Genomic DNA, 14,104 nt, shown 5'->3' with positions numbered 1-14,104 from the left:
ATTATTATTATTATTATTATTATTATTATTATTATTATTATTATTATTATTATTATTATTATTATTATTATAAGTAGAACATGTAAATATACAGCATCACGCGCCATGTGAAATGGTTGGTGATTATTGTACTTTTTTATCGTTTGCTTCCACAGCATGTTTGCAATTGCCTGTTGGACACAGCTGATAACGGTATCCGTGCATCCGTGAAATGGGTTGCTGAGCACTACAAGTCTGGTACTCCCATAACCCTTCTGAACCGACCAATCCCTAAGCTCACTGATGCTGACACTTGGCAGGTCTGGAAGGAGCGTCTGCTGCACTACTACAACACCGAATCCCTCCACGATGCTGCTAAGTACATCTACTGCGCTACGAAAGATTTCTAAATATCTCATCGCAATTTTAAGAAATTTTAATTACATGTAAAACTACTTTTAGTCTACTGCACAATTCTGAGAAGTTTTGATCATCGAATTAATTGTTATGTGAAATAGCGAAAAATTTCAAATAAAAATAAAAATTGAAAATGCAAATGCGCTAATTTGTTCCTTTGTTTAACCAAAAGGTAAATATGTTTGATAATACGCAGATGGGCCAAGGTCAGTAGTTATACAAAAAGAGACATTAGATAAATATCCAATCTTCAAAAGTTATACAGAAGTAAAAATCTTCTAAAGAGCATTTTCCTGTGGAGATTGTTTCATTTTTGTTTCTGAAAATTTACGTGAGACTTTTTCTATAGCGAACCCGCCGCCGGAAAATAACGATGATTTCGATAAAAATAAAATGTTATTTGCCATTTAGTGTACCCACCGCAAAAACAAAAATGGAAATTTCAGAAAGAATATAGCCTATTTTTTTCTTTATTTTTATTACCCCTCCGCTGCCTTGATATTTTTAAGGGTAGGATATGTATATTTCTTCCTATTTATATAAATTTAAACTATGAAAAAATGCTTTTTGGAAATCCAAGGAAATCAGGGCGCCTTCGGTTTGGTAAAACATGTACAGTATATTCCATTAGGTGTTCGATTAATCTAATATTTTCTTCCCCGGAGCGCCATTTAATATATCATTTTTGGTCCGTACTTCTTGAACTCTATTAGCTAGACAGAATGCAGCGATCTTATAATCTAGACTTAACAGTGTTATAGGTCTGTAATTATTCAAATCATATTTATCACCTTTTAAAAAAAAATTAAATTAATAACTCCTAATCTCTGTGAATGCGACATCCTGTTATATTTGGCATGGGTATAATTTCGCATAATCAGTTGCTAATGTCATTCCAGAAAAATGGTAGAATTCTAACGTAAGCCCATCACTTCCTGGTGATTTTCATTTTTTATACAATTTAGCTCCTTACAACATTCTTCTTAAGTGATACCACCGTCGCAATAAAACACTAGTATTTTATCATTATACAACTATCGGTGCTTTACACACAATATACACATAAATTATATAAATTTCTTATGATCAACAATGAAAATATTAATTAAAATTCAAAATTAAATTGTTGAAAAAAGGTCTCGTTAAAGTTTCATACATCCAAGACGGATTGACCTAAATTTTTGAACATTGGAAAAAGAAAATGGAGGAAAAACAGAGTGCAATTTCTGGCCATCTAGAGCTTATCTAGCCATAAAATTTAGTACCTCAGCCCCAACCAGTGGAGCTTAGGTAATCTAGACCCTTTGTCTGTAAAAGTCCCCACGGGCCCCCTTAATTTTGAATTCCTGGCACCGTCACTGACATGTAGATTCATTAGTATTTCTGGGTTCCTGATCAATTTATGTACGCCCGTTAACTGGTACATCAAATTTTCAATGGAAAGCTAATAAATTAACGTAGAAGGACTTAATTCTATTGAGGTTTTTCTAGCTCATCTTTGGCAGTAGGGCCTACAGTATATCTGTCTTAGACCTGGCCCAGGTTTAATCAATCTCAACTTAGCAAATGTTTTAAGTAAAAAAAGTCATTTTAAGCATTTTAGCAAAATCTTAGCTTTAAAATCGATTTTTTTTTTAATTTTAAAGAATTTGTAAGCTAATCAATATTGATAAGTCTGACATAAGCAAAAAAAACCAACTTAATTTAAGCTCATTATGCCTATTAGTTTGATAAATCCCGGCCCAAGATTCTGAGATTCTAACAATAGAATATGTCTTCTGTAATCTTTCGAAGTCCTCTTTAATATTCCTTGCATACTACACAGTAGATAAATGGTTTAATAGTAAGATTTAAATCAAGTAACAGTATACTGATTTCCTGAAATAGTAGATTAAAATCACTATTTATGAAGTAAATAAATGCAAAAGCATAGCATGGAAATGTGGTAACAATATAAACAGATGCAATTAAAGATGAGTGTAGTCAATAGATGTGACTTGATTTTTTTCATCTCGGCCGCCATTTTTGGGTTGAGATGCAGTTAAATGTTCATGGCTAATTATACGTGTCTTGTGTAACTTTATCAGCATCTGAACATAGCAGTACAGCATAGTGCAAATGGGTACCAGGAATTGAACAGTAATTAATAATATACCACCTACAATACTCATTTCCTGTACCATACACCTTTTTTATTTGGTTGTACGTCCGCATATATAGGAACACACATTGATATAAGTACACCGCATACATGCGGGCTTATAAGCGAGAGATATGGGATTTTCCTACTCAAGGGTTTTTGGCGATAAAACAGTGGATGTACGATAGCAACGTATCGCTCAACGGTAAGCATAACAAAATTGAAAGTTAATGTTACTACCATGTAGTAGAAGAAAAATTGCATTTTACAAAATATTGTTCCAGCAGTGCCATCAGGAACCTCAATGTTAAAGAAGATCAAAAACATCAGAGAGCAAATCAAATCAATCAGTCTGATGGAAAAGTAACTGAACGAAAGAGACTTCTTGTAAGTCTTGTTGTAGCCGAATACAATTATGACGATGGCGTTTGCAATAATGCCAATACTACCAATTATCCAACGAGCTATCAGCACCAAGTGAACAAGTAGAAGATTATTTAAAAAAAAAATATTTTTCAGCGCTTAGGAGTTAAGTAAAAATATCTTTAATGCTGTTCATTTACCTCTCCTTTCAGAGATAAGATAAATCCTTAAACCTTCTTGCGGCACAAGTTACATAGAACCTTGAAGTGACATACTTGTTTGTCTTCTTGCAAACAGATTTAAACGTGAACATTCAATTTGGTAACATAGAGCGATTCATGGTTGCATTTTATTGATGTCTTGACAACTGAATATTGATATTAAGATTAAAGTATTTATAATTTAATAATAAATGTTATTTATAAGGTGCCTTTCCAAAAATAGATCAAAGCGCCATACATAAATTAAAATGTTAATTTGATATACATATGTTTTGTAAGATTAATTTATTAAATAATTATTCATTAATTTATCAAGTATTCATAGACTAAAATAGAACAGAACATAATCATTTTGTGACAGAATCTGCTTTATTAACATTGATCACAAATGTGTCAGTGTGCTCGTTCATTTTATGTAAAAGTTTAATACTACCCTCTAACGATCACCAACATTTTCATAGGCAGTCAGGATTGATAAGCAATAAATACAATTAATCAACTAATGGGTATAGGTGGTTACTATAGGTACAAAACAATGACAAAGTAGCAGATGATTTATACAGGAGTGTTTGATAAATTTAATTTTGCTCTAAACACAACTATCCGCCCACGGTCACGACTCAATATTTTACATGCACATTTTTATCAAATCTATATTAATATTAAATCAAAATTGGTTAGGCTATTGGCAAAATTACTTGGCTTTGTAAAGACCTATAATCTACAATTGACTATGCAAATCTACTTGACAAATTAATAAAATATTGATTGTGATGAGGATTATAATTTTCATATTGAGTGTGACAGTTATGTTGAAGTTTCATACATCCAAGGCAGATTGACCGAATATTTTGAAAATTGGTGGAAAAAATGGAGGAAAAAAGAGTGCAATTTTTGGCCATCTAGAGGTGACCTAGCCATAAAATTTAGTACCTGAGCCCCAACTAGTGGAGCTTAGGTGACCTAGACCCTCCACTGGGCCCCCTTTATTTTTATTTTTTTATTTTGAATTTTTGGGACCGTCACTGACATGTAGATTCATTAGAATTTCTGGTTTCCTGATCATGTGGCAATGTAAGCGTTTTTTTTCTGATTACACTATAAATAAAATTAAATCAATTTCATGAAGCCATCACTAACAACATGGAAGTAAATCTAATAAATTCATTAAATTCATATTATGAATTATTAATAAAGGGTAATAATTCTTAATGCATCACAACTAGAAAAAGCAATCGTAAATTTTGTGTGATGAATTTGCAAACAAATTGCAGACCGACTGACCAACTGTGATTACCAAATATCCTGTGAATTGATTTTCTTTTTGGATTAATTGATTAATGAAGAATATTAAAACAATCGTATATAGAAGGGCTCACATCACCTCAGTTCTCTTCAGCTAACACTAGTTGCCAGTAAAGTACCGTATTGAGTTTAAAATAAACGTTTGAACTTGGAAACACTGGACCATGGTACCTTATGATCGCTTTCAGGTTTAAACCATCTTGATACAGTTTTAAGGCCGTGTAACGATAATACATTAGATTATCCTAGCGGAAAACGCTGAGACTCTCGGGGAAAGAAGGTTTGTATATGCTGCACCCAAGCTTTAGAATTGCTTCCTTATTTATCAGTGACAGATTCAAAGCGGGGCCCAGCCGGCCCGGGCCCCACTAAATTGTTCAAATGTTTAAAAAATATTGATATAGAAAAAATTGTGTTCAAAGTCTGAGATTGAATTTTTCCGGTGATCCAGAGGTGTCATAATCATAAACCTTCTTTCCTCAGAACCATAGGGTGGGGCTGAGGTGGTATAGATCATACATCTGTGAAAGTTAAACTTGGATACGGGCCTGAAGGGTACTGTGTTTCTTAAACCCGGGCACTCACTGTGTCATACAGTGGCCGTACAACCGTCATCTGACGAATCCATTTTATGTGGACTATATACCGTAAAACCTGGAATTGAAGCCCATTGGACTTAATCTCGAGATGAAGCTTCTTTAGTTTGCAAAGTTAGCCTCAAAAAGAAGCCCATGGGCTTCTTTTAAAATTAGTACAGTACATACACTACATGAATTTCAGAAAAACAAAATTAATTAAATACAAGCTTGATTTATACAGTAGTTTAGGTGATTTAATGCCAGTTAAATACACTCCATGATACAGATTGATGTTACAGTGACCTTATTTATTGTTTTATAAATTCACAAAATTTACAGCATTCATTTTAAATAATACTACTAATAACATTAGTGGTCCATTGCTTCTTTTCCATGGTCACTGGGTTTAAACATAGAGAAAATAGAACAGATTTCTCTATGGTTTAAACATGGAGGTATAAAAAAGAAGGAGATATAACCATGCTTTCTCGTAAACTTAGCAATAAAGTGTCTGCTTAGAGTTTATTCAAATAAGTATTGCTTTTAGTAAACTGAATAATTAGGAATACATTTATTTAAGCAACTAATTTAGTTGCACACTTGGTTTTTACTCATCACTAACTAAATCCAAGTGCCTACTACTGGCTTAGAATTATATATAGTTATGTATGGCAATTATGCTAAGAATTAAAATGGCGTGTGATTGTGAGGGTAGGGTGATTATGGTAGGATTAAGTGGTATTGCTAAATCCCACAAACCTCCCAAAACACACTGTAGAAAATCAAACAATTCAATTGTGATTGACTGACTTGTTATATCAATAAAAAATTAAATTCATTCATAACTATTTTTTGGATAAAATTTAGATTTTTTATGAAAAAATACTTGCAAATACACCACAAACCTCTAAACACACTGCAAACCCCCTCTAAACCATATAATTATGATTGTAGAACTCTCTTTTTCTTTAAAAAAATAATAAAATAATAATAGTTTCAACTAAGTGTTACTGTTATTCCATAGCTCATGATTTATCTACTTTGTAATGTTTTTGTTCATTCACGTTGAGAAAGTCCTGAGGACAGGACGAAATATTCGTGTACAATAAAATACTTATGTTCCTCCAATACGTCAACAGTTTCATTTGATTTTATCAATGTCTCTATTATTATTTAATTTACTGGGAACATACGTGCTCGCAATCACATTGATGCCTACTGCATATAGGAGCTTAGAAGTATCCATAGGGGGAAACTAAAACAATGAAGAGGGTTAAAAACAGTACCTTAAGGCGAAAGTAGTGTCGCTAAGGGGAAACTAAAGCGACATTAAGGCGAAATCATAGACAAAAGAGTTTCCCCCTAAGAGCCGAATAAAGGTAGTATGTATATATATATATATATATATATATGTATATTTATATATATATATATAAAATACCAAGTTGACGTATGACAAAATATCTGTCTCTTATACACATCTAGATGTGTATAAGAGACAGTATATATATATAAAGCAGCGGATGGAGTTATTGTAACAATATAAGAAATGCAATTAAGGAAAGTGTATTCAACAGATCTGATTTGACCATACGAACTCATCTGCTATTACTACATTGAGTTACAGTTGAAAGTTTGTGATTAACTATTCGTGTTTTGCGTAATTTCAGCAGCATCCGCATGTAACAGTACACCATAATGATGATCGGTATTGTTGTAGTAGTAGTGTTGGCACTAAGGTAGGCCTACACCTACTACACTACTAAAGATTTCTAAATATCTCACCGCAGTTTTAACGGATTTGAATTAAAATTTCTTTTACTGTACTGCACAAGAGATGTTTTTATCATTGAGTACGCAGATAGGCCAATTAGGCCAGTAATTATACAAAAAGAGACAATGATTTACAAGTTATAAAAAAAAGGGAAATATACGGTAAATAAAGGAAAATATGAAAATATATGTAATTTTCCACTACAAAAGACTAGTAGGACTGGGCTAGACATAAGAGGATGCTGTCAGGTGATGTGTGCAAAAATTCATGTCAGCTCTCTGAGTCAGATATTGTCATCCTGATATGACAAATGTTGCTTAATTAGTTTATCATAGAATTGGTTTTACGTTGAATTCTCGCGGGCACATGGATTATGTTTTGCAATTTGGCCAAATCTACGTTGTTGTGCAGAGGATATAGGATGTTCACGCATGAGTAACTCTGTTCTAGCGTCACGTCGTGCAAATCGAAAGCTTCCTACTGTAAAGTCTACACCATACAAGCAGGCAAATTACAATTCATTCGAATGCCCCATCCCATAATGAACTACTATAAAATTAATATGAATATGAAATGTGTACAGTAAGAATACTGCTCTGATGCGACTAGCGGCAGCCAAACTTCGAAGGATGGCGCTCTTTCATGAATTATGCGATCATTTTAGAGGATAAAATACTGTACAAACATACTCCTGAAGGTCTGATTAATAACAGCAGCATTCTACTATATACATGTTTATAAATAATATTTCTTTCGTAAAAAATACCAGGAGAAAAAAATTGCTGGGTTCAAACAGACAATACAGTAGTCTTACTTTATCACCAAACAGTATGAAAAATAATATTTATTGATGAGACAAATAATAATATGCCTAGAGAAATGTTAATATTACTAATAAAAAAATAATACTGATTTTGATTGGTTACACTATGGTTTTCAAATAAGCATTGTACCCTGCATCCTTATAAGCCAATGCCGTTTTCACCGGGTCTTCTGCCTGGAAGAGAGAGACAGAAAAACAAGTTATTTTTAGAATATGATGCATATTTTCTGTGTCCAGTGAGTCTTTTCTACTCCAGTCCAGTTTATTTTTCTCATACAGATGTTGTGGAACCGCCCTCTTTTGTTACTCCAAATTCAGTTAGATTTTCTATTTCTGGCAGTTTTGATCCATTATATTTGCTTATATCAGTGGAAATAATTTGGGGAAAAAAAGTTGGAATAAACAGGTCATTTACCTGATAAATCCCTCTACCAACAATGATGATGTCACTTCCTCTATTGACTATGACCTCTTCTGTGGTCAAGTACTGTACTGCTGTTCTAGGTTGTCTTTCCCTACGAGCCATTTTAACACCTATGAAATAATAGCCAAAAAAAAAAAAAACAAGATTAAAATCTTATTTGAAAATACAGTGAAATATATTTTCAATATTATTTACTTAAATATTTTTTAACTTGGATTGGAACAAAAAAATATTTGTCCTTACCAGAGGTCATATATGAAGAAATTTAGGGTTGGAAGAAATTTTTGAGATTGAAATAAATCCTAAAACAAAATCAGAATGTTCCTCAGCCATTAAAACAGTTGTTAGGGAAGCAAAAACAAACAAAACATAGCATTGAATGATTTAAATCAAATGATACATGTTAAATTAATTATTATTCTTCATTCTCCTAACTGGGGTTTTATGTATCATCAATATATAGGCCACTGGCCCATATATTATAATACATTAAAGAGATTTCAGTGTTGCAAAAAAAATCATTTCTCTTCTGAAAAGCAAAATATTTGCTAATTTTTGTGTTAATTTTATGTTAGACATTAATAAATAAAATTTGACAATGTATGTAAGAGTAAATACAATTTAGGAATAAAATAATTTCTGATCTGATAATAGAAAGAACTTTGAATGTAAAATAGAACTCATCTTCGATTGAACTTAAATTACAGAGTTTACGTAAAATGAAACTGGAGTGGAATATCATTCCATCTACCCTTATCGACTTCTAAATTAAGAACTCCTAAAAGAAAATCTAGAAAACAGTCTTCTACGTTTAAAATCTTATAAGATTATTATCTTATAATAATCTTATTTCTGTCTATCAAGCTCAATTAATCTTAATTTTAGTTCTTGGATAATCTATTCTTGGTTTAACTTTCTGTTTAAACCAAGCATAGCCAAAGCCAGTGGAGCAAATTAGACGTTGAAAGTGCGTATCCCAACACGATTCATTTCCCTTAAACCCGTCTTTATCATAGTATAAAACAAACTCTAAATAAAGTGAGACTAGTCATTTTGATTCAATATTTCAATCTTTTATTAGATCATCATCAGGAATGAATAAAGATTCCAACATTACAAACATAGGCCTATATTCCAAAAAGTGTTACAAAAAATTAACCAATGAGAAACAGTCAATAATGTAGCCAATAAGATTCAGAATTAAGTGTTGGTGATTAAGTAATAAAGTATCAATAAAGTATCAATAAGCAAGCTTAATGATGTGATGAAATAAACAACTGAAAGTGAGCTAGGTAAACAATGATAGTTCTTTGGATGCTTTCAGTCCATTGTTAAGTAATGGGTTGAAACGTCTAATAGCGAAAGCCTCTTTAAACAATAAATGTGACTAGTTACTAGAACTGTCAATAATCCTAGTGCTATGAAAAATCAACCCTAACGAATTACATGGTTTATAATCATCATCAATATCTGGTAAATTGTGTTAAAGTCAAGTATGTACAGTAATTAAATGCATCACAAGATTTAAAATGGTCACAGATCACACTATTAGGTCCAGATGAATGTTCTTTGATGAGCCTGTAATTAAACATCTGTCTTTTTTGGCTATGTACTCACTACTACAACCAGGACATTTAAAGTGGTATACAACTGAACTTTGGTATTCTTTAGGGGTGTGATCTTTTGGTCTTTAGACACCTATATAGAATTTATTCACCGTGTTTACCAAGATATGGCAAATATACCCAAATTTTAACCAAGTCATCATCATTAACATTCTGTACATTATTACCAAGCCATAAGATAATTTACCAAATAGTCGATTTATAACTCTTAACGGGAAGCCATTCCAAGACATAAATTGTTTGATTTGTTTGAGTTCATTTTGTAATGAATCACCGCGGGAGTACATATTTTGTGGGTCCGTGTGTACAAAATGCGTATCCATGATATTTTGTGGTTCCAGGGGTGAAATGAACATATTGGCCCGTGTACGTACTCTTACGGTAAATCCCAATATTGTGTGTATTGTCAAACTTCAAGTCAAGAAAACTTGTATTGAATCACTATTTTCAATTGATTCAAAAGTAAACTTAAGTTATGAATGAAACGAATAAAGGGTTCGGAGAATGAGATTAGCAAAAACTAAAGTATCATCAACAAATCGTGTATAAAACTTAATAATTCCCAATTGTTCTAAATTAGGAATAATGGTCTGTTCTAGTTCGGTCATAATAATATTAGATAGTACAGGACCAAGAGGAGAACCCATTGATACTCCATCACATTGTTTAGTACTCAATATTACAAGAAAATATCGTTTTGGTGCATGTATCCTTTAAGTAATTTACGTAGAGTAGTACAGGTATCCTTTAAGTAATTTCATTCATAGAAAAAAGCCTTTATATTGGAAAAAGCATACCTGTCGTTAGCCAAAGTATCCCAGGTCAATACTAACTCCGGCTATAGAAAATAGAATATAAGATTGAAAAATATTAATCTTATTATTGGTCTTATAATGCTCAAAAATAACCTGTACGAAACACGAACTCCTGTAGACCAATCCAGTACCGTTACGATTTTAATCGTGCGGGAAATATCCTCAAGATTATTATCGTATATTAATTATATGCCTTACCTTTTATATTTAACTTTTATAGCCACTTATAATTAATCTATATTGTGCACTCTTCGATGGTCGACCGTATTCAACTTGTACTTTTGTTAATGTATTAAACTGTAAAAACAACATCGGGACTGTGTGCAGAGTAATTATATGTACAGGTATTGTACAAATTAAGTCTACAGATAAGAATCTAATCAAACCACGAAAAAAGCAGCGCCGAATATGGAAATGAGGGCATAAATGTAATATAATGCAATTAAACTTGCTTTGGCGCATAAACGTTGTGCTCAACAGAAAAAAAAAACCAAATTTGAACGACACCCGAGTCCAATCAAGCACTAGCCCAGTGTCTATGAATATTGATTATAAAATGTTCTACCTATAAAACAGCATATTAATCTTTCTAATACCACATAACAATCAGGAGTCGAAGGCGGAGGTGAAAGAAAATAGTTTCAGATAAATAATTTTCGTATTGCTAGACTACCACCCTTTTCGAGAAATTACAATTATTTGTGGAAAAATATTTCACAAGTACTATTGTCTATAATCTACTACTTTGCCAGTGTATAAAAAGCGTAAGGCAAGTATGGATGTACTTAAAAATCAAACAGTTCACATAGAAGATCCCTTTGTGCTTGTCTTGGCTTCTTGGGTATTGGCTAGTGTTGGTATTGTTGCGAACTCCATCGTCATATTTGTGTTCGTCTACAACAAGACTTACAAGAAGTCTCTGTCGCTCAAATTACTTCTCCATCAGACTGCGATTGATTTGACCGGCTCCCTTATGTTTTTGATCTTCTACAACTTGGATGTTCCTAATGGCACCAGAGGGATCATTTTCTGTAAAATGACATTACTCTTTTGCTACATGATAGTGACATCGACTTATAATTTTGTTATGCTTACAGTCGAACGATATATTGCTGTTGTTCATCCACTATTTTATCGCCAGAAATCATTTGGTAGGAAATTTACATACATCTCACTTATTACCCCTCACGTATGCAGTGTACTTTTACTAGCATGTTACCCTATATATGCGGACAAACATCCATATTTACAAGTATGTATATATAAAAAAGCTGATGCTGTACATAATAAAATATTAACTATCATTAAATGGTTGATACCCATTTGTATTATGCTGTACTGTTACGTGCAGATGCTTTTGAAATTACACAAAACACGAATAATTAAAAACCAACTTTCGATGGAATCACAACCTAGGAATATCCCACAAGTTACAAGAGCCAAGAAAAACCTGTTGAAAACACTTTTCATAATTGCATTTGTTTATGTTGTTACACGTACTCCATACATTGTTTGTCATTTTATATATTTAACCCAGGGTTATACAAATACTACACTGAAAATGCTAGTGTTGTTGGCAGATGTAAATTTTACCATTAATCCATTTATCTACTGTATGGTATACAAGGATTTTCAAAGGGGACTTCGCAAGATCAGAGATCAAATATTCCAAGGATTTAGAACCAAACCTGCCGGTACAATAATATAATATGAATAACAATAGAGAAGATAGAAGAAAAACTGTTCAGATACAGTAGTATTCTGATGATGAGTGAAGCAACTCAATCGAAACATGAAGGCACTTTTAACAACATAACAATGCCTTGCAGAATATCTACATGATATACCGCAAGCATGTTATTGTTAATTTGACATTCAAACCTTCAAACAATGTTTTAAAACCATTTTGTAACGGCAAAAATTGATAAGATGTGTGAGTGAATTGATTTGATTTGATTTGATTTATTTGGCGCAATGTTTGGGGCTTGACTCTCAACTCGTGGTGAGGAGTTTGAAACTCTCGTTGTGCAAGTATGGGCAAGACACTTTATCTGCGTTTGTCTCTCTCTCTCTCTCTCTACCCAGGAGTATAAATTGGTACCAGAATATGCTGTAAAGGTAAACTCGCTGTGAGGTGCATGGCACAGTCTGGCCCCATCCAAAGAGGGATAGTCACTGTACAGCTAGGTTTGACTACCTCTTATTTAAACCTTATTTTTATTTATATATCTATTAATTATTTATTTAATAAACTTATCATATGATATACAAAGAAGACCTTTCAACAGGTTACAAGCACCTACTGTATTTTAGATATAAATATAAATGTATAAATCCAATAGTGCATACATCAAAACAATAGTATTTCATAAATATGTATGCATACTCAGGTGCATTTCAATTACTATATATACACGAGTAGGGCCTACTGAATTGTAATTGTCCTTGATTATGAGAACTGGCTATCTTGAAACATGTCTGTCTTGAGAATAAAGGCTTGTATCCTGTTAATAAAATGCCTCATTGCTTTTTTGTTCTGTGTAATTTAAAGTCAGATTAGAAAAACACAAACTGAGAAATTTGCATTAACACCTTCGGGATGCGGGGGAAGTATCACACGGGCTGCACGTGTCTATACTCGTGATACACTAAACAAAAATTGGCTATTAAGGACCATGGGCCACTTAAGCCATGCCACCCCAGACTGAAAACTACAAAGCTATTTGATAAAGAAATTGAGGAACATAAAAGAAAGATATAAAGAGAAGCTGTATGGATAAGATGCAAGAAAAACACCATGAACAGAGATGAAGCAGCACATAAGCCTTTACACATCTACGGCGACATTCTGCACCACCCTGGGTCAAGACGGAGGGCGAAGCAAGTGGACCATCTGTGCAAAATCACAGAGTAGGCCTACATACGTCACTTAGGCATCAGCTAATTATGTATAATTAAATTCAACTGAAGGTCCGAGAAAAAAGCGACACTTTCAATATAATATAGGCCTGCTACGTACTATATACCATAAAAACAGGACTGACTGGTACAACTTGTTAGTATTTCCCTTTTTGCCCTTTTATTTTAAAAAAATGTATTTTATGCGCTGTAAATTAGTTCTAGACGTTAGTAACTTTTACATTTTAAATTAATTTTTTAAAAGAGATGGTTTTGCTTTGCTTTTGGACAATCCGGCCAGTCAGCCATATTGTTTTATTATATTACTGGTGAAATAAATGATATTTGATATGATATATATAATTATTATAAATATTCATTTAACAATAATAATAATAATAATAATAATAATAATAATAATAATAATACATGTACCGTAAATTATAATAATTAAAAATTATAAAATTAAAGATGTACTATCAGTCAGAAAGATAGTAAAAATACTCAAAATGAAAGTTTGAATAGCTCAATTAAAGGGTCAAATAAATTATTAGCTTCCAATGAGAAAGAGATATAAACAAAAATATTTTCACCTATTTACAGAAATTTTTACCTCAAAAAACTTTAAATTGATTAATTACCGGTAAAATTTTAAAGGTATGAGAGTGCAATTTCCGGGCACATAAATGTCCATATATATACTCAATAAACTACATTTGGCAATACTAGACACCTCTCAAGA

The 14,104-nt window shown here is 32.5% G+C and overlaps 1 protein-coding gene across 1 annotated transcript in view; it reads left to right on the top strand.

Annotated features, from left to right (window-relative positions):
* Window positions 1–686, top strand: part of LOC117125019 — a 2,351-nt gene extending 1,665 nt beyond the window's left edge. The window contains exon 2 of the mRNA XM_033271374.1: window positions 156–686. Within this exon, the coding sequence (XP_033127265.1) occupies window positions 156–389 (234 nt within the window). The 3' untranslated portion in view covers window positions 390–686. The remainder of the gene's footprint in view (window positions 1–155) is intronic.
* Window positions 687–14,104: the final 13,418 nt, after the last annotated feature.

This window comes from Anneissia japonica, unplaced genomic scaffold (genome assembly GCF_011630105.1).
Source record: "Anneissia japonica isolate Jap-2015-1 unplaced genomic scaffold, ASM1163010v1 scaffold2878_len565122_cov162, whole genome shotgun sequence".
NCBI classification, from domain to species: Eukaryota; Metazoa; Echinodermata; class Crinoidea; order Comatulida; family Comatulidae; genus Anneissia; species Anneissia japonica.
The sequence above is the reverse complement of the archived record's forward strand: the minus strand, read 5'-3'. Positions and strand labels throughout refer to the sequence as shown.